The 27,343-nt window shown below is 35.6% G+C and overlaps 1 protein-coding gene across 1 annotated transcript; it reads left to right on the top strand.

Annotated features, from left to right (window-relative positions):
- Positions 1 to 22,849: 22,849 nt before the first annotated feature.
- LOC110785227 (uncharacterized) lies at positions 22,850 to 26,264 on the top strand. Its single transcript, XM_056839484.1, has 9 exons — positions 22,850 to 23,011; positions 23,109 to 23,194; positions 23,423 to 23,508; positions 24,829 to 25,064; positions 25,143 to 25,346; positions 25,415 to 25,507; positions 25,603 to 25,674; positions 25,808 to 25,922; positions 25,981 to 26,264. The coding sequence occupies exons 1-9, from the start codon at positions 22,850 to 22,852 to the stop codon at positions 26,262 to 26,264; spliced, it is 1,338 nt and encodes a 445-aa protein (XP_056695462.1).
- Positions 26,265 to 27,343: the final 1,079 nt, after the last annotated feature.

Genomic DNA, 27,343 nt, shown 5'->3' with positions numbered 1-27,343 from the left:
AAAGTAACTACCGTGTTCCAAAAATTAAACAATTTTATTCTAAACAACAAACGTTCATGTTCTAAATGCTGAACCTTTATGTTCTAAAGTAATGAGATTATAAAATGTTACCCAACATTTTCAAGGATGTCTTCCTGAAGTGCTTCTTCCACAATTAGACTACCAATGCGTTTGAGTATGATGTTTTGGCGTTTTTAATCTCATTTACGTCTTTTACACTTTCTCTGTTTATAAATTAAGATCATAATTAGTTTTAGAACCTCATAAATTTTTTCATAATTCATTAAATTAAAAAAATGTAAAAAATTTCACAAATTTATCATCAAAAATTCTGAAATTCAAAACTAAGCACAAAAATATTCAGAACATGAAAAAATTCATTCAAAAATTAAACACAAAAATACAAAACAAATTGATTCCGAACCTAGAAAATATTCATAAAAATTTCAGAAAATTAAATAATCAAATAGAACATCAATTCAATTAGAACATTAAGTTAATTCTTACCTTCTTCTCTCGTAGGTTTTCTCGCACTGATTTTTAGCTTCTTCTCCTTCCATCATCTTTAATTTTTAATTCCTAGGTTTTGATTCACGTATTGTTTGATGAGTAAGCAGAAATCGATGATAAATCGGTCTGGAATCGACAAGAAACTGGCTAGAAATCGCAAGAAACTAGCTAGAAATCGGCAGCGTTTGAGCTTCATTAGAGGTTTTCAATGAGAGATTAATTAATGAAGGCTATTGAGAGAGAGAGAGAGAGAGAGAGAGAGAGAGAGAGAGAGAGAGAGAGAGAGAGAGAGAGATTTATGTTTGATATTACATCTTTTCCATTAATTGATATTAATCCTCGCCCTTGAATTTAATCTAATCCCATGGATTAGATTCATTCTCCTACATACTATTGTGAGTACACTAGTATATTTGAGAATGAATCTAATCCGAAGGTTTAAGTGAAATTAAAGGGATAGGGTTAAAAGCAAATAATGACAATAATGTAAATAACCTCCCACCTACCAAATAATAAAATACATATATTTCTCTCTCTAAAAAAATTATTTATTCTCTTTCTCATATTCAACATCCTTCCTCTGTCTCTCTGAATTTTCTCTCTCCTCAAAAAACAGCCATTAAAGCATAAAAAAACGTAGTTCTCGCCGAATTCTACTATATATCTTCTCTTCTTATGCAATTTTTGTCTATTTTAACCTAATTTTTTGTATTCGTTTAATATTGGAGATGAAGGAAGCAGAAAAAATCCAAAAAACAAGCCGAAAGAACCTACGAACGAAGAAGGTAAACAACAACACAAATTTCGCACTATTTTTCTTGTTTTTAGATCTTCCTTTAAGTTAATTTGTGTTGATTTTTGATTGTAACGCAAAATATGAAAAATAAAAGATGAAATTGTGAAAAAAACGAAAGAAAAAACACAAGCTTAGATTCAGAAGATCAAGAAGAATCGTAAGTAATTAATTGATTGAATGTTCTATTTCATGATCTGAATCTTTTCTGATTATTTTCTGAATTTTTTGTTGTTATTTTTTGAATTTAGAATCAGTTTGTTCTGAATTTATGTGATTAGTTTTTGAACTAACTGTTCATGTTTCTAAATTCTTTTGTGATTAGTTTTTGAATATTTAGGTGATAAATTTATGATAGTTTGAATTAATTTGTGAAATTTTTCTATATTTTCGGATTTACTGATTTTATGAGTTAATTCAGGATGTTCTAAAACTTATAGTTATATGTTATGAATGTTTTAATAGAGGAAATTCAAATGTCAGAAATGAGATTAAACGCGCCCAAACATCAGAGCTACAACGTACATGTAGTCTTATTGTCGAACAAGCACTTGTGAAGGATGTCCTTGTAAATGTTAGGTAATATTTTATAATTTCAATTCTTTAAAACATGAAGGCTCAACATTTAGAACACGAAGGTTCGTTGTTTAGAACAAAATTGTTTTAGAACATGAAAATTACCTTTTAGAACATCAAATTTTAGGGATATTGATGATTCAAGTATTGGAAAATGGAAGATATTAGAAGGAATTAGATCTTATTTGACTAGTTGTACCTTATTCGAACCTTGTGCATGACTGTGTCATAAAACTAACAATTTTTAGCTTCTTGTGTCTAATAGTTATTCTACTTAGATTTTGTACAACTTTTCTTGGTGTTTATTGGTTATGTTGGTTTCTTGTTGAACTCATGTACAACTTTTGTTGGTTATATTGGTTTCTTGATGAGCTTTTATGTTTTGAACATTAAAACAACATGTTCCAAAACATAAATGACATGTTCTAAATAAATACAGAGAATTCGCAAATAAATTCATAACATTATAAAATGTTCTAAAACTTAAAGAAAATATACTAAATATTTAGAATATTTGCAAATAAATTCAGAACATTTTCTAAGAAAATTTAGAACATAGGCCTTTAAAGTCAAAAAAGTTGTTGTTGTTAATATGTCACTATATTTACTAACTAGGTGAACCTTGTTCTTATATACTTGCATGTCGTTTAAGGTTTTGCACAAATTTTTAGTTGATGGAATACATGTCTAGCCGTTGCTTATGGTGTGTTTATGCGTTTGTATGCTTGCTTGATAACTCTAATTCTAATTTATTAATTGACTGCTTGTGTGCGTCTTTTTCCAATTCGTCACTCTGTGTTTCTTAAATATTTCTATTAGTTTGGTTACCAATGACCCTTAGATTTGTGAGTATCTTTTTTCCAGATAACTTGTTGTGTTGCTAAAAAAATATGCATAGTAAACTACATGCTTAGAACATTACTATTTAACTTTTAGAACATGAAGAACAAATATATAGAACATACGCTAAGTAAATTTCAGAACATATGCTAATTTTCCGGAACAATTAATAAGTAAATTCATAACATATGTTAGAAAAATTCAGAACATATTATAAGTAATGTCAGAAAATATGGTATTTTTTAATATATTATACTTTAACACATTCAAAACATAACTGAATGAGTTTTCAATATGTCTCAGGAATGATGAACCTGCGAATAATTAAAAGTTGATGTTGCTTCTGGTTCTTCTATTCCAGAATAAATTGAACCTCCATCGAAGGAACAAGAAGAAGATACAAAAGGTGCAAGAAAGAGTGTACTTGCTGAAAAGGTGACATAAGCTAGCAAAGTTCCTGTAGAACCCATGCTTCTTCTAACCTAATTTTATTAAAATCCTTACATGCTTCTTCTAACCAAATTTCGTTAAAATCCTTACATGCTTCTTCTAACCTAATTTGTGTGCTAATTAGCCTTACATGTTTTTTTTAACATAATTTGTGATAAACTGTTTCAAACCACGATATTGTCCACGTACCCATACGAGATTGTGATGTCTTCAATTATATGTTGGGTGTAGTTATGTGTATTACGTTTGTTACTTGCATGTGTGTATTCTCTTTCATGTGTGTCTATGTCAATTCTAAACATTTAGTTTGGGACTTTAGAACAATTAGCTTATGAATTAAGAATATTTAAGTTTGGGAATTCAGATCGATCATTTACTTTGTAAATTCAGAACATCTACTTTGTAAATTCAGAACACCTACTTTATAAGTCCAGAACATGTGCTATTTTATTGTTTCTAATCTTCCAATTTTAATTCATTTGTTGTTTGATCAAATTAATAGATTAAGGTTGAGTATTGTAGCAAGATATTGACGCACGAGGAATATGATGAACATCATGTTATGATTTCAAGGTCAACGAAATGGGAAATCGAGAATCAAATTTGAAATGATCATAATCTTTGTAAATTGTAGCATCAAATGTTGAATTTCTTGTAAATACTTTGTGTTGAAAGTGTAAAATTTGTAAACCAACAATTTTGATCTTGGATGGTTTTGATTAACTTATAATAGATTCACTTGCTTGAAGTCTTAATCTTGTTTGAAGTTTGACGAATAGACTTGTGATGTGATATACTATTGAAAAGAAGTCAAATAATTCACAAAACTACTCCCTTCGTCCCTTAACAGTCGCCCCCGTTTGACCGGCACGGAGTTTTAGGCAATTTAATTGACTTATTAATTTATTAGGTGGTAGTTGATACTGGGGTATTTTTTTAATATAGTTAGTGGAAAATGTGTCAAATAAAGGGGTGGTGTGGGGGTGGGTTGAATTTTTTAATGTTTTTTTTAGAAAGTCAGAATATATGTGGGTCCATGTTAAATAATAAAAATGATATAATATTAGTCAAAGTACTAAGGGAAGAACATGTTCAAAAGATCGAAAATACTTTTTATTCTATTTTTCTATGTAGAACAAAAGATGTAAAAATTTAGAAATTGATCAACAATATTTATACTAAAATGTGTTTAATTTTAGAACATGGTCAACAAAACCACAATACATTTAGAATAAAACATATAAAATTTACGGTTTTTTCATGAAATGCCCCTGAGGTTTGCAAAAACGCACGAAATACCCTCGCGTCTTTTGAATCACATAATATACCCCTATTTTTTCCCAAGCTTGCACAAAATACCCCTAAACCAACCTTCCGTTAGTCCTCCGTTAAGTCGTGTTTATAATTCACATAATACCCCTATTTATAAACTTATTGCACAATATACACCTATTTTGAAACTAAGTTGCACCAAATACCCAAACTGCTTTTAAACTGCAGAATTTGATTTCCACAAATCGTTCACCTAATTAATCAAATTAATCAACCTAAAAGTTAAACCTAAAACAGAAATAGAAGTAATAATCAAAGAAAATTGAAATGCTCAAACAACAAATCCAATAAGAAATTGATTGAATTGAATTATACTGTTGGTATACATATCGACTAGTGCATTAGTCACTGCAATACTACATCTAAATCCAGCAGACACCATTGAGGAACGAACTCTCTTTCCAAGTGCAAGCCAACCAGACTCATAAATTTACTTCATTATCTTATACGAGAAAACTAAACTGATGGTTTTGTAGTAACTGAACTTGATGCAACTGTTCGAGAAGCTGCTTTACAGGGTTTGTTGGAACTAGCACGTGCAAAACTTGATGAGACCACTGGACAGTCAATGAGTGAAGACAACAAATTGAAGCAGTTGCTAGAAGAACGTATTCAAGGCATCAGCTTGATGTCACATGAAGAGCTTGAGGCTGCCAAGGAAGAGAGGCAAACACTTGATTTCAATTTGCCATAATCCAGGTGCACCTGGTGGGGCTAGTCCAACATACGCTCCACTTCCTGGTATATAATCGTCACAAACACACCTAAACAAATGAATATGAACCAGAGAATCATAGTGAATTCTAAAACATTGAGTCTGGAAATTGGAAAACTATATTATTATACAAGATTGATGTCTTTATAGACAACCTGTCTCGGATTAGTAATCTGCCACTAACTTCCGTTGATCAGGTTTTGGAAAATTTACAAGTACTTTGTTCTTTGTGCAACTCTGTCTAACATAATTTAGCTACTGAGGAATTAACTTGATTGAGGAATTACAGAAAGTGGTCATCCTTCACTTGTTGTTAGAATTGCAGGAGGATTAACTTGATTGAGGAATTACAAAAAGTGGCACATCTATCCATACCACATGATTTAGCTAATGAAGAATCCAATCAATATTTGATGGAGGCATGCGTGAAATACAATGTGTAATCAAAAGAACTAATCAACAAGATCAAGAAATCAAACCTAGCGGAAGAAATTGCAAGAACGGTCAATCCTTCGATCAAAATCAAGACTGTGGAATGAGATGCCTTGCTCCAAACAACAAACCCAATAATCACAACCAAACCACCGATCAAAATCCGGTCAATCCTTCGATCAAAACGCTGAAGAACGCACAAACAAACCTGGCGAATGAACATTTCATAATTTCCGAAGTGTTCGCATTTTGAGAAACCCTAAAAAAATTTTACCAAAAATCAGTAATTTTTTACCAAAAATCAGAAAATAATTCTCACTAACTACAAAATTGTACAGAATTAACAACAAAAAAAAACAAAAGGAGAGATATTAATTACCCAAGCAGATCATAGCAATCGTCCATTCGTCCTCATCACAGTAGATTGAAATGGAGGGAGTGATGAGAAGGAACACTGAGAGAGCGAATGTGAGTGCGTAACACCGGATCACTGCCGGCGACCAGAGATCGGCCTCCGCCGGCGACCAGAGAGCGGAGATCGAACGCCGCCGGTGACCAGAGAGCAGGAGGATCTACCCAGAATTACTAGGTTTCGAGTAGGTTGAAGCTTGAAGAAGAACAGGGGAGAGGAGAGAGAAATAGAAGAATATGAGATTTTTTTTTTTGAGTTTCTGTCAAAGGGAAGGTAAGTAAATGGGGGTCATAACACAATTAAGGGCAAAATAGTAAAACTCCACTAACAGTAGACTAACGCCGTTAACTGTTAGGTGCATCTGATGAACAGTACGGATAAATAGGGGTATATTATGTGAATCGAAACACGCGAGGGTATTTGGTGCGTTTTTGTAAACCTCGGGGGTATTTCATGAAAAAACCGTAAAATTTATATAACAATTCGAACCATAATACTTTCCATCCAGAATGATAAACTAAAATGTAGCACTAAAAACAAGACATAAATAAATGATTTAACAAATAGTGAAATGTTAAATATTTCTTTAAAACTTAAAGAAAATGATGTAACAACTAAAGTCATCAACTCGACTTGCACAGTTGCATGAAAGAAACTGAAATCCAGGGGCGGGATTAGGGAGACTGGTGGAGGCCATCCCCCCCACCCCCACCCCCATGATATGTTTAAAAATTAAATATGCACTTAAATACACATGTCTAATATAGCTCAAGTGGTTATTTTACCTTAAAGGTTAGATGATATTGGAGGTATAAGGTTTGAATCTTACCTCCCTTACTTTTATATTTGGATTTTTTTTTCTTTATTTTTGTTTATCATATTTATAAAAAATTATATGTTTTGTTTTGGCCCCCCCGTGTATAATTTCTTGTTCCGCCCCTGCTAAAATCGAGTATTGTTTGAAGAGATAAATTCGATGACAAAGTCCTAAAAATAACAAAAAATCATTTAGTGTCAAGAAGACTAAACAAGAAATAATCAAAGTACTGAAGATTCTGTACATTTGTTTAGAACATGTTGAATATTGTGTTATAGCATGATGAGCATTTATTAAGAACATTAAAGAAAAAAACAGAATTTGTAATTATGCAAATCATGTTACATATATAAAAAGTTATAACTTACAAGTTCACTTCACTTTTTCTAGGAAATTCCGCATACGGAATTAGAGATATTAAGTCCAAAGAAACGTGTTGGAATACGTGAAAAAAGAAACGATGCAAGTATTGTGAAACTAAGGTAGTAGTTTATGTCCCTTCCAATATTTCATCACAAATGACTTATTTATTAGTTAGCTAGGGTTTTTTTTAATTAGGCAAATGAGATTAATTCATCACAAATTCACAATTGTTGTCTATATTCTTACTTAGGAGTTGAGGCGAGTGTGATTTCAAAAGATATAGTTATAAATGGGGCAAAATTATTACTTTAGCACCATCAAACTTGTTAGGTTATGATACATATAATTGAATATAAATCATGCGGAAAAACCATAAAGCCAGGAATCCAAATTAATTGCCACATAACAATTAGCAAAATTTAGGACACATACACTTTGTAGCGTGCCCTCCCTAGCTGCGCCCGAACCGAACAAGAACAAGTCTAGGACTCCAAATGTTGTCCCTCCGTAGATAGTCCACAACACGTTCGGATCCGCCTTAGATTTAATTAACTAGAATTGCACCTAAGGTTCTATGAATATGTTCGAATATTTTGGCAAATATTATACTAGATGTATGATTGAAAATTATGTTCACTTAAATTATGTTCACTTAAAATTAGATGTATGATTGAAAATTATGTTCACTTAAATTTGTGAATGCCATGACATATTTATAGAGTAGGAATATGGATTTTGAAGTCTACTAGGATTCAAGAATTCTAACTCTATTAGAATAAGAGTTTCCTTAAAACTAGTAATTCAGAAAATTAATCTAATCCTAATCGCTTTAGGATTTGATGCATGCACAAACTACAACACGCACACGAGCACGGCCCACATGCGAGCAGGCCATGCTCGCGCACGGGCAAAGCCCATAGCTGGCAGCCCACACGAGCTCGCTGCCTCGCAGCCCATGCGGTGCTTCGCAGCCTGGGCGCGCTGGGCCTGGCCTTGCGCTAGGCCTGGCGTGCCTTTGGCTTCTTGTGTCGCGCGCTGGGCTTGCTGGACGTGGGCCTGGCTTCGTGTTGGGCCTTCGTCTAGCAAGCTCGTCCGATGCTTATTTCATACGACATGCTTCCGATTAATTTTCCAATTCCGGAAATCATTTCCGATTCGAACAATATTTAACATTTCCGATTCCGGAATTAATTTCACTTTCGAACAAATATTTAATATTTCCGATTCCGGAATTATTTTCAGATTCCGATAATATTTCCGATTCTGACAATATTTTCGTTTCCGGCAATATTTCCGATTCCGGCAATATTTCCATTTCCGATAATATTTTCCGATACGTACCATGTTTCCGTTTCCGGCAACATCTACGACTTGGATAATATTTATATTTCCGATACAATCCATATTTCTGTTTCCGGCAATATCATCGTTTCCGGAGTATCCATAATTTTCCTTTGACGATTTCAGCTCCCACTGGAACCGAGATCCGTCGATTCCAAATATCCATAGATGGAGTATTTAATTCCATTAAATACTTGATCCGTTCACGTACTATTTGTGTGACCCTACGGGTTAAGTCAAGAGTAAGCTGGGGATTAATATTATTAATTCCACTTGAACTGAAGCGGCCTCTAGCTAGGCATACAATTCACTTGATCTCACTGAATTATTAACTTGTATAATTAATACTGAACCGCATTTATTAGACTTAGCATTAAATGCATACTTAGACCAAGGGCATTATTTCTTTCAGTCTCCCACTTGTCCTTAGGGACAAGTGTGCATTTCCTAATTCTTTTGTCGCTTGATGCTTGCTCTTGAACATAAGGTAATAGTTGTCATCCTTATTATGTCCAGAGGTGTTTCTCGGTTTCAGAGTTCAACTGATCAAATAAACAGATAATCATAGCCTATGATTCATCTGAGCACGACCATGCATTTTTACAGTTTCTAGCTCTCCGAGTGGCCTTGTACAACTTTCAGCATCTCATCCCGATTTATGGGAGGACAATCCCAATTTTGCGATCTTGAGATTAGACTTCGTTTGATAGGTGATTACCCGAGCGTTGCCTTTATAGCCTCCTTTTACGGTGCGACGGTTGACAACGTCAAAGCAACCAGATCTCAAACAAGTAATCTCAAATCACCCAGGTATTGAGGATTATTGTCTAATAATTTTAATGAAATTTACTTATGACAGATTTTCATCTCTTACAGTAAAGTTTCATAGGTCTGTCCGATACTAGTCTTCCCAAAGTAAGTATCTACGCAAATGATTGCGACATTGCCATGTCCAGATAGTTCAAGAAACATAACTACTAGTCGTCTTGCATTCTAGTTGTCTAACGTTTTCTATGCGTCCATTTTTATAGAAAACTCCAACCAGGGACCATTTTCAACCTTTGACATTCAAGTTCACTTGATAGACATTTCTTTGTCACAGGACTGGTCCTGACAGTCTATCTTGAATATATCGTCAAATTGAAGGGACTCATCATTTAATAAACCACAAATTAACTGGAAAAAATGAATTCTATTCATTAATGTGAATGGTTAACGAATAAATTTTACAAAGTATTAAACTCTAAAACTTTAAAACATTAAATGAGGACATCAAAGCCATTCTCCAACATGCTTAATTCCCATAGCTGCAGTGTGCTAGTTGTGCTTCGCCTGCGGCAGAGGTTTAGTTAATGGATTTGAGATGTTGTCATCAGTTCCAATCTTGCTTATCTCGACTTCTTTTCTGTCAACGAACTCTCTTAGAAGGTGAAATCTACGAAGTACATACTTGACTCTCTGGTGGTGTCTAGGCTCATTTGCATGTGCAATAGCTCTGTTATTATCAAAATATAGAGCTATTGGTCCTTTAATGGAGGGGACTACACCAAGTTCACCTATGAACTTCCTTAGCCAAATAGCTTCCTTTGCTGCTTCATATGCAGCAATGTACTCCGCTTCAGTTGTAGAATCCGCAATGGTGCTTTGTTTAGCACTTTTCCAGCTTACTGCACCTCCGTTGAGGAAAAAGACAAACCCAGACTGTGATCTGAAATCATCCTTGTCGGTTTGGAAACTTGCGTCCGTAAAGCCTTTAACAATTAATTCATCATCTCCACCATAGACCAGGAAATCATCTTTGTGCCTTTTCAGGTACATCAGAATATTCTTGGCAGCAGTCCAATGTGCCTCTCCTGGGTCTTACTGGTATCTGCTCGTAGCACTGAGTGCGTACGCAACATCCGGGCGAGTACATATCATAGCATACATTATTGACCAATCAAGGATGCATATGGAATCCCACTCATTCGTCTACGCTCATCTAGTGTTTTTGGGCACTGAGTCTTGCTTAGAGTCATTCCATGAGACATTGGGTAGGTAGCCTCGCTTGGAGTCTGCCATATTGAACCTTTCTAGCACCTTATTGATATAAGTGCTTTGACTGAGTCCAATCATCCTTTTAGATCTATCTCTGTAAATCTTGATGCCCAGTATGTACTGTGCTTCTCCTTGATCCTTCATCGAAAAAAAATTCCCAAGCCAAATCTTGACAGAGTTCAACATAGGAATGTCAATTACGATAAGTAATATGTCGTCGACATATAGTACTAGAAAAGCAATTTTGCTCCCCTTGACCTTCTTGTATACACAAAATTCGTCTGTGTTCTTGATGAAACCAAAGTCACTAACTGCTTCATCAAAACGTATATTCCAGCTCCTTGATGCCTGCTTCAATCCGTAGATTGATTTCTTAAGCTTGCATACCTTTTTAGCATTCTTTGGATCCTCAAAACCCTTAGGCTGTGTCATATATAAATACAGTTTCTGTTAAAACGCCGTTTAAGAAAGCGGTTTTGACATCCATCTGCCATATTTCGTAATCGTAATATGCAGCGATTGCTAACATTATCCGAATAGACTTTAGCATTGCAACTGGTGAAAAGGTTTCATCGTAATCCACACCGTGGACTTGCCTGTAACCTTTTGCATCCAATCTAGCTTTGAAAACTTCAAGTTTCCCATCCTTGTCCTTTTTCAGTTTGAAAACCCATTTGCTTCCTATGGCTTGGTAGCCATCGGGCAAATCGACCAAATCCGATACTTGGTTTTCAGACATGGAGTCTAATTCAGATTGCATGGCTTCTTGCCATTGCTTGGAGCTAGGGCTCGTCATAGCTTGTTTGTAAGTCGCAGGTTCATCACTTTCAAGTAATAGAACTTCATGGCTCTCGTTCGTCAAAATACCTAAGTACCTTTCCAGGTGAGACCTGTATTCTTTGCGATCTACGCGGGGTTACATTTCCAGATGGTCCTTGAACCTCACCAGTTTCTTCTAGAGAACTCTGAGTTTCAACCTGAATGTCATCTTGATGAGCATTATCTAGAGTTTGTTGTTCGACTCGAATTTCTTCGACGTCTACTTTTCTCCCACTTGTCATTTTGGAAATGTGATCCTTTTCCAAAAAGATACCATCTCGAGCAACAAACACCTTGTTCTCAGATGTATTGTAGAAGTAATACCCCTTTGTTTCCTTTGGATATCCCACAAGGATACATTTGTCAGATTTTGGATTAATCGTTTGATGTATACTTCACATCCCCAAATCTTAAGAAAAGACACGTTTGGAGGCTTTCCAAACCATAACTCATATGGAGTCTTTTCAACAGCTTTTGACGGAGCTCTATTTTTAGTGAGTGCATCTGTATTTAGTGCATGTCCCCAAAATTCTATTGGAAGTTCGGCCTGACCCATCATTGATCTAATTATGGCTAGCAAGGTTCTATTCCTCCGTTCCGACACACCGTTCCATTGTGGTGTTCCAGGAGGAGTCAATTCTGATAGAATTCCACATTCTTTCAGATGGTCATCAAATTCATAGCTTAGATATTCACCGCCTCTGTCAAACCGCAGTGCCATAATCTTCTTGCCTAACTGATTCTCTACTTCATTATGAAATTCCTTGAATTTGTCAAAGGATTCAGACTTATGCTTCATTAGGTAGACATAACCATATCTACTGAAGTCATCAGTGAAAGTGATAAAGTAGCTGAAACCACCTCTAGAATTTGTACTCATTGGTCCACATACATCTGTATGGATTAAACCCAATAGTTCAGTTGCTCTTTCTCCAACTTTAGAGAAAGTTTGCTTTGTCATTTTGCCAAGTAAACATGATTCGCACTTACCATAATTCTGTAAGTCAAATGGTTCTAGAATTCCTTCCTTTTGAAGTCTTTCTTGGCGCTTTATGTTTATATGGCCTAATCGACAATGCCACAGATAGGTGATATCTGAACAATTCTTTTTGGCCTTTTTGGTATTTATGTTACAAACTTGTTTGTCGTGATCTAATAAATAAAGTCCATTGACTAATCTAGCAGATCCATAAAACATCTCTTTAAAATAAAACGAGGAACTATTGTCTTTTATTAAAAAAGAAAATCCCTTAGCATCTAAGCAAGAGACAGAAATGATGTTTTTAGTTAATCTTGGAATATGGAAACATTCTCCCAGTTCCAAAACTAGCCCAGAGGGCAACGACAAATAATAAGTTCCTACAGCTAATGCAGCAATCCGTGCTCCATTTCCCACTCGTAGGTCGACTTCACCCTTGCTTAACCTTCTACTTCTTCTTAGTCCCTGTGGATTGGAACATAAGTGTGAGCCACAACCAGTATCTAATACCCAAGAAGTTGAATTAGCAAGTATACAGTCTATAACGAAAATACCTGAAGATGGAACGACTGTTTCGTTCTTCTGATCTTCCTTAAGTTTTGGACATTCTCTCTTGTAATGGCCTATTCCATTACATTAAAGACAGCTTAATGTGGACTTATCCAGCTTTGTCTTCTTTCTTGACTCAACATTGCCCTTGGACTTTCCACCTTTCTTGAAGGGTCTCTCTCTAGCCTTGAGTAAATCTTTGGCTTCACAGTCGAGTATTATCTCAGCCTTTCTGACAAGGTGAACAAACTCTGCAACTGTTTCTTCTCTTGGTTCACTTAGGTATAGTTGCTTGAAGCGACCAAACCCACTGTGCAGTGAATTGAGCAAGATAGAGACTGCCATCCTTTCGCTTATTGGTGTTCCTAGCAGACTTAGGCGATCAAACAATGAAAATATGGTCTACATGGAACCTTAGTGGGACGCCTACCCTTTGTTTAGTGCGAAGGAGCTGAACATGTGTTTCTTGGACCTCCATCCTAAAACACCTGTTAGGAGAACTAACCTTTAGACCAGACATTGATTCAATCAACTCATGCACGTTTAGGTCCCTGTCCTCCGTGCTTCCACGACAGATATCCCTCAGATTCTTGATGAGCATAAAAGGTTCGTAAGCTACAAACCTTCTAGCCCATTCAACAGGGATATTGTTCAGCATGAGACTCATAACTTTTTTGGGATCCGCATCCCAGGCGGCAAATCTTTCAGGGGTCATGTCTCTGGCATAGTAGCTTGGCATGGGATGGAGCAGTGCATACTCAAGTCCATTGAGTCTGACCACTTCAACTAGCTTAGCTTCCCATTCAAGAAAATTTTTTAGGTTCAGCTTGACCATAAGCTCAGAACCTATGATGATGTTTTGATTGTTGTTTGCCATAGTTAAAACTATAATTGGAAAAATAAGCAAGTAAATAACCTATTCACAGTTTCTCTTAATAAACTCAAATTCTAGCATGCATGCATAATTTAATGTTCATTAAGCATTTTATTCAAGTTATGTGTTCCGGCAGGTGTGAATAAAATGATTCCAAGACCCTAAAACCATTGAAGAATTTAGCACATTATGTATTTAGACTCAATTCTAAAATCTTTTAGGTAAGCAAAAGCCTTTTGCTAATAGTCTCGAAACTACTCTTGGTTAATAGGTACGTCTAAGAACTTATTAGGTAAACCTACCAATTTTGCCACGACATAAAAGGACTCCTTACTTATATCGTTGAGTTTCACCAAAACTAATATGTACTCACAATTATTTTGTGTACCTTACCCCTTTAGGATCAATAAGTAACACCTCGCTAAGTGTAAAACTATTACAAGATTGATGTAAAGGTTATCCAAGTAACTGTTATTTTGGCATGGCACCTTTTAACTCAATTTTTAAAGTTTGGAACTTAAGGCTCTTACTATGTTGGTTAGATTTTAAGTGAACTAAAATCCTTAATCATGCAACATAATCAAGCCACAATCTCATGCATAATTTAAGACATATTTAAAGCAATAAATAACTTAAAACATGCATAAGATTTAAATGTGATCTAGTATGGCACGACTTCATCTTGAAGCTTCAACTTCAAAGTCCGTCTTGAAAATGGATTTGAACTAGAATCACCTTCAAGTATGGAGTAATCAAAGATGACACCTTTTTAACTCTTAAAGGTTTAGTCTTTTGAGAATCAAAACTCCATTTTTCAATATACAAGTTCAAGTTTTCAAATTTCAAGATCCCACCATGTTTAGGGTTGCTCATGACTACTTCCCTAAACTAGGATCCTTTCAAGTGAGAGCATATCAAAGGTCAACCTTTTCAACATTAAAAGGCCTGACCTTTGAGATTCAAGTCTCTTAATTTCAAGTATTTCAAGTTCAATACTTCAATATTCAAAGTCTAGGATATTTGGGTTGAGCAACCTCTCCCAAGTTGATATTTTTGGCTTTGAATTCGTGTCGGGCGCACTTATTTTTAAGGAGCCACTTGGCGTTCGAATCTCATGTGCCCAAGTACAAGTTTCAATTATACACCTTTCAATATTGCAATTTCAATTCCGCAATTTCAATACCGCACTTTCAATATCGCACTTTCAATTCCGCAATTTCAATTCCGCACTTTTAATTCCGCATCTTTACTTGCCTAGTCCATTTCTAGGCAATGTGGACCTACTCCCTATTCCATTTCTAGGGGGTCTTGTATTTACTAATTCCGCACTTTATTTAGTATTGTGATGTTGCTTTATTTGCTTTATTGCTTTCATCACAGCACATGCTAATTACAACAAAATACAAGGTTACATCACGCTTAACAAAGATAATTTCTTGGACAAACCGGCCTTAGGTTCCTTTAAATCAATCTTTAAAGCAAAGTGACCACCATACAAAGTAGAGATTCTATTTGCTCTAAATTCAAACCCACATAGTCTAATCTAAGGTATATTTTCGAAAATGTTGTGCCAACGTACTTGAATATTTCAAAACTCGCGGAATAAGCATTTTGTTCCCGTGCCCGGATCTCACCCATCCGTTTCGAGGATTCAAAGCCTTATCCAAAAAAAAGAGTCACTTGCGGTCTTTCCAAACGAGACTTTAAACAATGTTTGGTGGCGACTCCTTCGAGGTACAAAAATACAATGGTTTTCTAAAAGCACCTCCCCTCTTGTAGAACGGGAAACAAATTGCACAAAAAAAAACCCCCTACACTATCTAATATGAGAACTTCTAGGTTTTTAGACAAGAGGACACTTGTCCATCTATCAGGATGGACCTTAGCTCTATGTGACCTACGAGGGGCAACAACGTCTTGAGGAACTACTCCCACTGGCTCTTCTAAAGGCCTTGGAGGTTCGTTCTTCCCCTTGAACTTCTTCCAAAGAGTTCTTAGTTCGTTTTTCTTCTCGAAACTCTTCGAGGTCTATTATTCTCCCACCTGTCAATTTGGAAATTTGATTTCTTTCCAAAAAGACACCGTCACGAGCATCGAATACTTTGTTCTCTGACTTGTTGTAGAAGTAGTACCCCTTAGTTTCTTTTGGATACCCAACAAAGAAACATTTGCCAGATTTTGGTGCAAGCTTGTCCGAAATTAATCGCTTGACATATGCTTAGCCAGCCCAAATCTTTTGAAAAGACAACTTTGGAAGTTTCCCAGTCCACAATTCGTATGGAGTCTTTTCAACAGCTTTTGGCGGAGCACGATTCAGTGTGAGTACAGCTGTTTGCAATGAATGTCCCCAAAATTGTAAAGGGAGTTGGGCTTGACCCCACCATTGACCTGACCATATCAAAGTAAGGTCATGTTTATCCATTCCGACACTCCATTCCTTTGAGTTGTCCCCGGAGCAGTCAATTCAGAAAAAATACCGCATTCTTTTAGATGGTCATCAAACTCGTGGCTAAGATATTCACCTCCTCGATCCGATCTTAGAGCTTTGATTTTCTTGCCATGTTGATTCTCTACTTCATTTTGAAATTCTCGTAATTTCTCAAACGATTCAGACTTGTGTTTCATTAAGTAAATATAGCCATATCTACTAAAATTGTCCGTAAACGTTATGAAATAGCTGATATCACCTCTAGCTTTCGTACTCATAGGCCCAAATACGTCCGTATGTATTAGCTCTAGTAGTTTGCTTGCTCTTTCTCCTACTTTTGAGAAAGGTCGCTTTGTCATTTTGCCAAGTGAACAAGATTCGCATCGATCAATCTTCTCTAAGTTGAATGATTCTAGAATGCCCTTCTTTTGAAGTCTTTCTATGCGTTTTGTGTTTATATGGCCTAATCGACAATGCCACAGGTATGTGAGATCGCAATCACCAGTTTTAGCCTTTTTGGTATTTATGTTATAGATTTGTTTGCTTGTATCTAGCACATATAGACCATTTTCTTGTTGTGCTGAACTATAAAACATTTCATTCAAAGAAAAAGAACAACTATTGTCTTTAAATTGAAAACTAAAACCTTTATAATCCATTCTTGAAACGAAAATGATGTTTCTGGTGATACTAGGAACATAGTAACAGTTTTCTAGTTCCAAAACAAAACCACTAGGCAAAGAAAAAAAATAAGATCCTACGGCTAATGCAGCAATCCGTGCCCCATTTCCCGCCATAGATCCATCTCACCTTTATCAAGCTTTCTACTTCTCCTTAGTTCCTGTGAATTGGAACATAAGTGTGAGCTACAACCAGTATCTAATTCCCAAGAAATAGAATTTGCAAGATTACAATGTATAACATATATATCTGAAGTAGAAGTAACGTTCTCGTTCTTCTCATCTTCCTTTATCTTCAAGCAATCCCTCTTCCTATGCCCCTTCTTCTTGCAGTAGAAGCATTCAGAGTCGGCAGGAGAACGAGTCACCTTCTTCTGTTTACCAGAACTGGTGTCGTTGGACTTAGGTATGGGCGCAGCCTTGCCCTTACCCTTCTTGCCCTTTCCCTTACCAGATTTCTTGAAACCCTTGACCTTACGCACCATAAGCATGTCTTGCTTATTCTCTTTCTTAAGCGTCTTTTCAGCTGTTTTCAGCATACCGTGAAGCTTAGTAAGAGTTTTCTCCATACTGTTCATGTTGTAATTCAACTTGAACTGATCATATCCACTGTGAACTGAATGGAGAATGATGTTAATGGACATCTCATTAGAGACATCAGAATCTAGAGCTATCATGTTCTCAAACAATCCATTCATCTTAAAAACATGCGGGCTCACTATTTCTCCTTTCTTGAGTTTAGTCTCAAGGATAAACCTCTGAGTCTCGAATCTTTTGATTCTGGCCTGATCCTGAAATATGTTCTTCAACTCCGAGATGATTTGGTAAGCATCTGAATTGATGAATGTTTTCTAAAGTTCAGGATTCATGGATGCAAGCATCATACATTTGACATCCCTATTAGCCTGGATCCAACGGTTAAGGGCAGCTTGAGTGACCTCCGGCCCAGCGGCTTCCGGCAACTCTTCCTCAAGGACATATACCTTTTCTTCAATCATTAGAAATATTTGCAAGTTCCTTTCCCAATCGAGGAAATTATTTCCATTCAACTTCTCTTTGTCGAGAATTGAACGTAAGTTCAATGAGTTTTTATTTTTTGCGGCCATTAATTACTACATTTGAAAATAATTTGCAATAAATAACCATTCACAATTCTTTAATAACTTTGAAATAAAAGTAATCATGCAATCATTAAACATTTCATTCATGCAAAATAAACATGGTCCATAATGAATGAAACGATTCCAAGACCCTAAAAGTTCTAAATTCTTAAGCATGATTTGGCTTGTCTTAAGTCTTTTAAGATTCTAGGTAAGCAAAACCGATTGCTAGTAATCTCTGAATTACCCTTGGTTAATAAATTAATTAATACCATAATTTATCCTATTGCCACAATATATGCTAATATTGTTTGAGTTAAAACCACAATCAACGTGTTCCTTTGGGATACCTTACCATCTAAGTCTACTAAAATAGCACCTCGCTTTGGCGGAAACCTGCTATCTTAGGTCCTTAGATTTTTGTAAGTGCTTGATTTGGAAGAAAATTATAAACTCAATATTACTTTGGACCTAGTTGTTTCTATGTTGGTTTGATTATTTAGTGAACTAAATCTAATCAAACATACAAACAACATTCATGCATAATATACATTCATTCAATATATACATAAGTGCATAAATAACTTTGGTGAACTAGTATGGCCCAGAAACTTGGTCTTGAAGCATCCAGTCTTCCCTTCACCTTAGCTTGTTAGCTTGGCATCGTCTTGAACTCCATTCAAAAGCTAACTTAAAATTTTAAATAATCTAGAAGAACTTGAAAAACTAATAACCTTATTATTACATCAAAACTTCAATGGTGCGCAGACCATATTTAAAACTTTTACATTCAAAGATAAAACGGTACGTCAGACCGTATTTAACTACCCTAGATTGGCCATACTAGTCACCTTCAATACCTGCAATGCATAAACTAATATATATGCATTTATCCATTCGTGTCCTAAAATGAATGGCCCAAGTAAATATGCAAGTATTAACATGATTTAATAAAAAAATCACGTTCATGTAAACGCGTCCTAAAAGATTAATCAATTCCCAATTATTAATCCTTAAAATTATTCTAATCAAAATTTATTTTAATTAAAATAATGTTGCCCTACGAAAAATAATTAGAATTAATTATTTTAAATAATTTCATTTAAACGGCTCCCACTTAATCCAACATTTAAATTTGGACCTTTTAATTTTAAATATTTAAACTCACGGCCCAACCCAAGTTAAATAAAATAAAATAAACAAAAATCCCATCGTTAACCCCTTCATGCAAAATTAAGCCCAAAGCCCAAAATTAGGCCTTGACTGAAAAACGAAGCAAAATAACAAAATTGTGCAATATTGGCTAGGCTTGCGCCCAGCCCATCGCTGCCTTGTGCATTGCGTGCCACACGGAGACGAGGAGCAGCGCCCCTCTCCTTGCATACCACAGCGCACAGCCACCCAGCATGAGCTACTGCTGCTGCCTTGCTTGCTCGCCAGGGCCAGGGATATACCACAGCGCACAGCCACCCAGCATGAGCTACTGCTGCTGCCTTGCTTGCTCGCCACGGCCAGGGCGTGTTAGCACGCCCAGCTCGCTCGCTGGGGCCTCGCGTCGTTGCGCCAAGCTACGGAGTGTAGCACGTACGGGCAACGCCCAGCCGCACATGTCGCACACCCATTGTTCCGTGCCTTTGGCTCGTGCCATACGACCCAACCATGAAAAAAAAATTATGAAACATTATTTGCATTATTTTATTTTTCATAATATTAACAAAATTAATCCTTTTTATTATGAAAAAATAATAAAGTGGGTGATTTCATTAAATTTCAAACAATCCAATTTGAGAAATTTATAAATCTTGGCTAACATAAAATTCAAATTTAACGTATGATGAACATCAACAAAAATTTTAATGATTTTGATAACCAAATCCAAAACTTTAAATCGTTCTAAACACTTAAAAATTAGATTTTTATCAAATTTGGTTTAGGTGATGATTAAAATTAACGAATCCAATCAAAATTTTAATCCATGAATTTTTCAATTTGCCATGTAAACATGAAATCATATTCCGCTTCTCACCTAAATAAATTTTCAGATCTAACCAATTAATAAAAATAATTTTCGATCTATAATTCATTAAATTAGGTAAAAAAAAATTAGGGTTCATACTTAATATTCATGGACGAAAACATTTCCATAAGTCGATAATATACCCAATAGCAGTAAGGAAAATTTTCAATTAATTCCGAGTTCATTAGGTCGAGCATTTAATTGAAAAAGTTTCCAAATTTAACGATTTAATTCATTAATTAACAAAAACGCCCAAAAACTCGAACTTCGGGGCCTATTTTTTAGATTATGTTCTCATGAGTTTATCTTAAAACGCTGTTTCCAGTCAGATTAGGGTCAGAAAAATTGAATTTCCGACATATTAGGAATTCAGAATTAATTTCTACGACTTATCTAATCATCCAGAAAAATTAGAAAATTCACGAAAAAATTCAGAAAAATTCGACAATAATCACAACCATATAAAACATGTTAATAAGTACTTTGAATACATGTTTCTCATGATACCACTGTAGGGGTTTACAGTTAAATACATAACATGATAGCGGAATAACCCCAAAGCCAAGAAGCATGTATAAAGTACAGATTAAGCAATACTTACGTTTGTAGCGTGTTTTCCCTAGTTCAACGAATCACGAACACGAACAAGAACTCAAGATGTCGTTCCTCTACTTGGTTCACCGACACGTTCATATCCGTCTTGAGATCGATGGCTTAGAAGTCACTCAAGATTGTTTGCTTTTGGGAAGAACACTTCTAACGGAGGCACAAAGAGATTTTAGGTTTTCTCTGTACTTAGGTTAGAAACTGATTACGTTAAAGTTGTGGAAAAACATAAGTTGTGGATTAGTGTTATAACCTTTCGGTTATAACACCAACCGACTAAGGCACAAGGCCAAGACCGGACAGCATCCACTCGCAAGCCATGCGCGCACAGCCACACAGGCGCAAGGCCTTGGGCCGCGTTGTGTGCGCTGCTGCTGCTGATCCTTGAACGTGCGCACACCCAGCCGAAGGCATGGGCCTTCCTTGTGTGCGTTGGCGCGCTGCTGCGCCTGATGGACCTTGCGCGCTTGCGCGCTTGGCTCGTTGGGCCGGCAGCGTTGTCTTCTCGTATTTGCGTCTAATGCCTTACGGCGATTATTTATCATATAGTGCTTGACGATCCAATGTCGTACATATACAATTATTCGTTTCTCCTAGCTTACGAATATACGCAATACGATATACGATTCTGATCCAATGTCATATCGTATATTTATGTTTTTCCGAACTAGTTTCCCGAAAAAGCTATTAAATTAATTTCCGATTCATTTAATCCAGTGATCTTTTACATGCCAATTGTGTGACCTTATAGGTTTAGTCAAGAGTAAGTTGTGATCCTAATATAGATTAGAACTCACTGATCGGAAGCATTGCACCAGCCAGCTATTCCGATCACTTGATCTCACTTAATTAATTGTTCGTAATTAATCCGAACCTTGTTATTAGACTAATGCACATTGGGTGAAGGACACATTTCCTTCACTTGATCTCACTGAATTAATTATTCATAATTAATCCGAACCTTGGTATTAGACTAATGCACATTGGGTGAAGGACATATTTCCTTCATTGCAAGCTCAAGGGATCAGAATCCTATTGATGGAGATGTTACCTACTATGGGGTAATAGAAGAGATTTTTGAGTTAGACTTTTGGTCTCAATTCAATGTTGTTTTATTTAGGCGTGATTGGTTTCTTTGCAATATTGATGCATGTGGGCTTATTTTAAGAAGAAATGTTCCAAAGATGATCCTTTTGTATTGGCATCTCAAGTTCATCAAGTTACTTATTCCCAAGATCCTGAAGAACATGATATTCAATATGTGAGTCAAAGTGTTTCTAGAGACCTTTTTGATTTTGGAGAGTCAATGGATGGAGATATATATTGGGAGGAGCCTATTAATTTCAGTGGTAATAATGCTCTTACTGTTAATACAACTGATATTCATGCAAGTGCTGGCGGTGATGTGCGATCTGTAGAAATTGATGAGTTATTAGATACTAATGATGGAAATGACCTTGCAGAAGATAATGATTTTTATTATACGGATTGAGATTGGATGGAAGCTACCAATGATATCCTGGCTTCTGAGTCACAAGGGTTTACTAAGGATACTTAAAGGATTTTAGTTTCTTAAATATCTTCTTTTTTAAATTTTGCCTTTTCATTTGACCATCAAACATTCTTATATGCTATTATTTTGTTTTATGTCATTGATTAATTAGAAGCTAGTAACGATGTCCCATACTTATTTGATGTTCGTCTAGTTGTTTCTTAATAGTGTTGTGATGCTATTTTTCTACGAGTGTGGCTTGTTGTGGATTCATAATAGTGTTTTGTATGATGTAACTTTTAATACCGTTCATGTTTAATCTTCTTATGTTCAAGCATTGTTCTGGCATAAAAGCAGATTCTAAAGCTACTAGAGATACTTGTCTCAATAATCCCAAGCATAACTAAGTGTATAGTTTGTGCAAGTTTTCGATGCTTGGAGGAATTTTATTTATCGCTTTCTTTTTTTCCCAATAATTTATGTTTCTTTTCAGTTTCGCTAATTATGACTGATCTTTTGGTATTTCTTTTCCTGCAGTGATTAAGAGAGAAAATGGCAAAAGGGGAGAAAAAATCTAAATTTGCTCCAGCATCATCATCTGAACTAACACCGTATGAGAAAGCAAGCCAAAAGAATTTATAAATAAATGCTCAGAGATTTAGGGAATTTGGGCTAGAGAAGTATGCTATGCAACTAGAGGTAAACAATACGACCCCTGGACAAGAGAAAAAGAACATCAACCCTCGAGAGAATAACCAAGATTACGTTCCCGAAAGTGAAAGTGATGACGATGAGTTTGGTATTTCTGCAGATGCAAATGTAATAACACAAGCTTCAACGTCAAAGAAGGTTGTAATGTTGATTTTTTTAAATCAACATTATTTTTTATTTAATTTTATTTATGATAAATTTGTTTGTTGCGTATACTTTGATCTTTATGTTATAGAAAGAAAGGACTAGGGAACAACCTCCTCGTAAGAATAAGAAGCAGCCACTATGTCCGGCAATGGAAATGGATGATTTCGTTATGATGTAGGAAAATATGAATCCAAGTGAAGCAAAACAACTACAACAAGAAGTACACCAATTGGAAAAAGACTGTGTTGGATCTAAGAGTTCAATTTCTGCCATTGTTCTATCGGATAACCAAGGAGAAAGTAGTTTTGCATGACAACATGGTTTGTAAACTACTACTATAGAACCTTTTTTCCTCTGGTCTCCTTCCTTATTTTTCTTTTTAAATCAGTCTTGTTAAAACAGTATACATAAATTTGAAGCAGAAATTACTGCATTTCTTTTTGTTTGTTCTTCTCATTTGGATGATTTTTCCTATGTTTTGGGTTGGGGTCTGTTCAGATCATAATCTGATGGTCGGTTCAGATTAGAATCTGCTAACTGTTCAAATTAGAATTTGTTGGTCTATTCAGATTCTGGTCAGATTCTAAATGTTGGTCCATTTTTTGAGCTGCTTTGTTGAGATTAACAAGTCCTTAGTTCCATTTTTTGAGTTGCTTTGTTGAGTAATGTTCTTCGTGGGTCAACTGCTTCTTTCTGCTGCTTTCTGATTTGCTGTATATTCTGATTTGCTAATCTTAGTATATTTTGCACCTCTCAACTGATACAATTGTTTCGGGCACTCAACAAATTGGTTTTAACCAGCTATATAGTATTACAGTAGTAAATAGTTAATAGTTTGCTAGAACCGTTTGGTTTGGGAAGTAAAAAGATATATAAGTAAGACACCATGAGTGAGTCAGTTCAGGTATAATAGCATACAAGGTATGTCACTACATGGTTCTTTTTACTTCCAAAACCAAAAGGTTCTTGTTTTATTTCATTATTTGGGGTCAATACAACAAAAAAGTAGGGTAGTATCCTTAGCTTTTCTAGCAGGTGTGAGTTACTGAGTTGCTCTACTAGGTGTTAACAGTTTCATGTTAGTTGTTAAGTGTAAGTATTTGGAACAAACACAATGTACTAGCTAGCAGAGGATTACACCTTTAGACCTTAGCTAATGCAAAGCAGAAAAAATATTCTCAAGTAACTCTGTAAGTTAGTTGACGATTTCTAGCTACACTGGCTGATTTCATTACAACAATCAGAGACTAATGCTCAATGATTAGCCAATTCAATCAGATTATAATGAGCTTGTAGGGTAAATAGTGAATGATCGAAACAATAACATTGAATCCAATGTGCTGCAGAAATCAGTCAGATAACAAACATTTCATAGACTAATAGGGGCTGCAAAAGTTCGATTGACTTAGCTAGCTTGTTTATTTGTGTTGGTTTTGTTATTGTTTGTATAGCTTATAGGTCATATCTCTAAAATCTAAATATTATCTTAGTGCAGGCTGCTTTTAGACTTGACCTTCCCCTTGCGAGTCGAGCCTGGTCTCTAGAAAGTTGGTGACCAATGACCCATTGGTCTCTTATATCTGACTAAGCAGTAGATGATCTTTATACCCCCTCGCAATAAACCTCCCTATTCCATGTTTAATAACGTCTGGCTTGTTTAGCCTCTATCTCATATTTTTATTAAGAAATTAATGAAGACTTCCTGAAAGCAGTGAATTAAACTGGGTTGCCAATCAGCCATCTTAGAATTCTCATATTTTAGATATTTGTTTGCTCATGGTGTGCTTTTTGTATTTTCTTTCTCTTAGGTGCTAAAAATAAAGGTCGTGGACCAACTAATATGTTTGAAGTCCATGCTCGCAAATTGGAAGCCCGTGTTCTTATCTATTGTAATGACAAAGGACAACCTATTGGTCCAGAAAAAGATAGGAAAGAGCTTACTCGGTTCTTAGGAACTATTGCTCATGACTACAATTGGGCCCCTTTAACTGACACAAATTGGCAAAAAGTTCTAAACAAGGACAAAATATGGGAGTATGTGAAAGTGAGTGTTATTTCTTTTGTGTGTTATTTAGATTTATTTTTTATTTTTGTATTAATACATCACTAACTTTTAATTTAGAGCAAGTACATCCTTCCACCTGAATCTGAAGAGTGGGTATATGAAACCCTTGATCAATCTTGGAGAGGATTCAAATGTAGGCTTAAAAAGCTACATTATTATGCATATGACAGCTATGAGGAGAGATTGGAACATCCGCCGGAGAGAGTGCCTGAAGCACATTTCAAAACACTTCTAGCTTATTGGGAGACTAATCCAGCAAAGGCAGATTTGAGTAATATATTATTATGATTTTTAATTGTTTTCATGTCTAATATTTCTTTTCCTGTTAGAAAACAAGTTTGCAGAATTCGGAAAATCGCAAAGAGCAAGACAATATGCACACAATTGGTCCGGTGTCATTTGCCATACGTTATAACAAGATGGTTTGAGATACATACCATATTTAGCTTAATATATCGTTACATTGACTATGGAATGAAATACATATTTCATCCTGTTTTTTTCATTGTTATCTCAGTTGCGTGAAAATGGTAAGGCACCATCAAAAAGAGAGATGTTTGAAGAGACTCGTCGTCGAAAAGAAGGAAAAGTTTATGATCGACCTTATGATGGTACGTAAAAGAAGATAGTATGTATTTTGTTATTCTTGTATTATGATTATTTATTTTATTGATCTGATTACTTTATTTAAGCTTACTAACCATGTATGTTAACATATGTAGCAAGCCATGCGGGAAATGGAGGAATTACAAGCTGATCAGAATAATGAATCTCATAAGGATTCATTTGATGAAGTGATGGGAAATGCACCGGGTTCAAAAAGACTACATGGACTAGGTGTGTCCCGTAAGATGCAAAAAAGACATAGAATCAAGTACATCTTTAATGTTGTCAGACGAGGTCATGGACTCTATCACAAAAGCTGTAACTAAAGACGTGCAAAAGGATATGATCACTCAAAGAGAGGAATTTGCAAAGGAAAGAGAAGCTCATGCTGCTGAAATGGAAAGAATGTCAGAGGAATTTGAGTCCCAAGCCTCAAAATTACACAATATGATCAAGAAACCTGAAGAACCTGAAACTCTTGATTCAATTGTTGCTTCACTTGGACGACTACGGAAAAAGGACCCTAGCTTGGCCGCAGAAAATATTGCAGCAGTTTTGGTGTCTACCCTTTAAAGTGATGCATAAATAATTTCTACATACCACTCTCTTTATTGGTCATGGTTACATATAGGTATGTTTTGTAAAGCTTCTTTACTTACTTTTTTATACGTTGATTTAGAATTATGATGTTTGATGCTTGTGAAATTGGGGTGTTTGATGATTGTGAGATTTTGGTGTTTGATAATTGTGGAATTATGGTGTTAGATGATTGTGAAAATAATGATATAATTAGGCGGTAAGTCCATAATTAGGCAGGTCTTATTTGTGGATTGTGCTTGAGTTGTGTGTAGTTGTTATATTTCCAGTTAGCAGATTCTGATCTGTTTAGGGTTTAGGGATTTTAGTTGTTCTGTTTACAGTTGATCTGTTTATATTTGTTCTGTTTAGTGTTTTCAGCTTCTCTGTTTACAGTTGTGTCCATAATTAGTAGATGTTCTGTTTACGCAAGGTGGTTCCTGTGTTCAGGTAGTATTGCAGCAAGTTCTTTTGGACTGATCGGTTCTCAACTATATGTGGTTTTCAACTGTTGTACTGCCTGCCACTTCATATTATAATTTCCCTTGTATTTTTTCAAACTTAAGAACTTTTAAGAATACTCCAAATGAGCAAGGAATATACTAGAGTATTTTCTTTCCGTTCCAGCCAGCCTGCTCTTTACTTCAAGCAACAAGTATAGAGGTTTTGGGTAATATCCTTTTTTTGTCTAGCAGATTAAGGTGGGCAATGAAAATATTTTCTCGTATGTGTCTGTTGGGCTATAGAGCTTGTCTACTGATCATGGGGTTTGGATTTGGCATTCGAATGTCAATCAGAACAGTTATATATGATTCTAGTCTATATGCTTGCTAGAAAATCTCTCAGTGGTGTGAAATGATTGAGCACTTAATCCCCATTATTCCAGTTAAAGTCCCAGTTAAAATTTAAAATACATGCTTGTGGCGTATTAACTTTTACCTAATTTTGTTCCTTGGGAATAAGTTCATTCATAGCGCACAAGACAGTGCCTTAAGACAATGTAGAGCTCAAAGTCCTAGAAAGAAAATTGTCAACCATAGAGAATGTTAATAGCCACATATCAGAACTCACGAAGT

Source organism: Spinacia oleracea, chromosome 3 (assembly GCF_020520425.1).
Source record: "Spinacia oleracea cultivar Varoflay chromosome 3, BTI_SOV_V1, whole genome shotgun sequence".
NCBI lineage: Eukaryota > Viridiplantae > Streptophyta > Magnoliopsida > Caryophyllales > Amaranthaceae > Spinacia > Spinacia oleracea.
Note: the sequence above shows the minus strand (reverse complement) of the source record. Positions and strands in the feature narration are given on the sequence as shown.